This window comes from Lactuca serriola, chromosome 3, assembly GCF_051521515.1.
Source record: "Lactuca serriola cultivar US96UC23 chromosome 3, Lser_US96UC23_V15, whole genome shotgun sequence".
Classification (NCBI taxonomy): domain Eukaryota; kingdom Viridiplantae; phylum Streptophyta; class Magnoliopsida; order Asterales; family Asteraceae; genus Lactuca; species Lactuca serriola.
In genome coordinates this window covers 243,610,530-243,612,427 of record NC_136410.1, presented here as the reverse complement: position 1 = coordinate 243,612,427, position 1,898 = coordinate 243,610,530, and the positions used below count along the sequence as shown (strand labels likewise).

Sequence of the window (1,898 nt, the reverse complement as noted above, 5' to 3'; positions counted from 1 at the left end):
TGGTATATATCGAATCAGTAAGGCTTCACTCAAAGTCTTGGAGGCTTCGATCGATATGCAGCAACATGCTTCTAGGGACACTTAGCTAGTACATAGATAAAGAATGTTATACCTACCCCAGCTCCATCATGTAAGTGCATCTGTGATACTGAAATATAAAAAGAAAATAATTTTGGATTTTATGAAATTTTTCTGAAAAAGAAATAAAAACAGAAAAGAAAATATTTTTGAGTGTTAAAAATTTTCTGAAAAAGAAATAAAAACAGAAAAGAAAATATTTTTGAGTTTTGGTAACGAATTGAAGAGAAAGTAAAATACAAAGGATATGTAAGTACCAAACCATAAGATGAAACAATCACTCGCTTTGAAAAAATTTTAAGAGGCGAAATAGACCGAGCCTTCGGTTCATTTCGGTTCCCGAAAAATCAAGAGCTGAAATAGACCGAGCCTTCGGTTCATTTCGGTGTCCGAAAAATCAGGAGCCGAAATAAACCAAGCGTTCGGCTCATTTCGGTTGTTAGATAATTTTAGGAAATCAAAAGGGAAAGTTATATTTAATGAAATGAGTGTGGTTTTGGAACTGACTCGGCTTCCATCATTCCTAAGCCTTGTAGTATTTTATTAAACGATGCTTCAGGCAAGGCCTTAGTAAAGATGTCAGCCAATTGATCAGAGGACCGAACGAAGTGAATTTCAACATTCCCATCTTCTTTGTGATCCTTGATAAAGTGATATCTCAGTGATATGTGTTTCGTCTTGGAATGCTGCACTGGATTATGACAGATCCTGATGGCACTTTTAGAGTCGCAATAAAGAGGAATCTTCTTCATATTTAGGCGTAATCTCTTAATTGGCTTTGGATCCAAATGACTTGGGAAGTGCAAGATGCTGCAACAATATATTCAGCTTTGGCTGTTGAGAGTGAAACACATGTTTGTTTCTTGGACTGATAGCTAACGAGTTTACCATCTAGTAATTGACATCCTCCAATTGTGCTCTTTCGGTCTAAACCACATCCTCCAAGATCAGCATCAGAGAATGCTTGAACGAAAAATCCTGATTTAGCAGGATACCGCAAACCGAGAGAATAGGTTCGCTTCAAATATCTAAAGATGTTCTTAACAGCCACCATATGAGGTTCGCGTGGATTAGCTTGGAACATGGCATAATAACAAATAGAAAACATATTGTCTGGTCTACTAGCTGTTAGATACATTAGAGACCCTATCATTTGTCGATTGAGAGTCATATCAACATCCAGTTTATCCAAAGATAGTGTTAACTTCGTTCCAAATGCCATAGGAACTTTTACTTTGGAATCTCCCATCATATGCCAAACTTAGCCAGCAAGGTCTTCGTGTAAGCATCCTGATTGATAAATATGCCTTCGGGTCCCTGTCTAATATTCAAGCCAAGGTAAAAGTTAATCAGACCCATTGAGCTCATCTCAAACTTAGTCTCCATCAACTTCCTGAATTCAGCTGTTAGGCTAGGATTCGTGGAACCGAAGTTGATGTCATCAACATAAATTTGGACGATCATTAAGTTCTCACCCTCTCTCTTGTGAAAGAAGGTTGGGTCAACCGAACCTTGTTTAAACTTGGACATTAAGTGCTCACGCTCTAGGAGCTTGCTTTAAACCATAGACGAGTTTATCCAAAATATAGCAGCGATCAGGATACCTTTCATTCACGAAACATGGTGGTTGCTCAACATATACAGTCTCCTCTAGTTCTCCATTCAGGAAGGCACACTTGACATCCATTTGAAACACTTCAAAGTTTTTGTGTGCAACATATGCCAGAAAGATTCACAATGATTCTAACCTTGCTACAGGAGTGAAGGTTTCTTCATAGTCCATGCCTTCTTCCTGACAACATCCCTTCACAACCAACCTA

General features: G+C 38.1%; 1 protein-coding gene across 1 annotated transcript; it reads right to left on the bottom strand.

The window, feature by feature from the left end:
• Positions 1-832: 832 nt before the first annotated feature.
• LOC145096130 (secreted RxLR effector protein 161-like) lies at positions 833-1,327 on the bottom strand. Its single transcript, XM_079033899.1, has one exon. The coding sequence runs from the start codon at positions 1,325-1,327 to the stop codon at positions 833-835; it is 495 nt and encodes a 164-aa protein (XP_078890025.1).
• Positions 1,328-1,898: the final 571 nt, after the last annotated feature.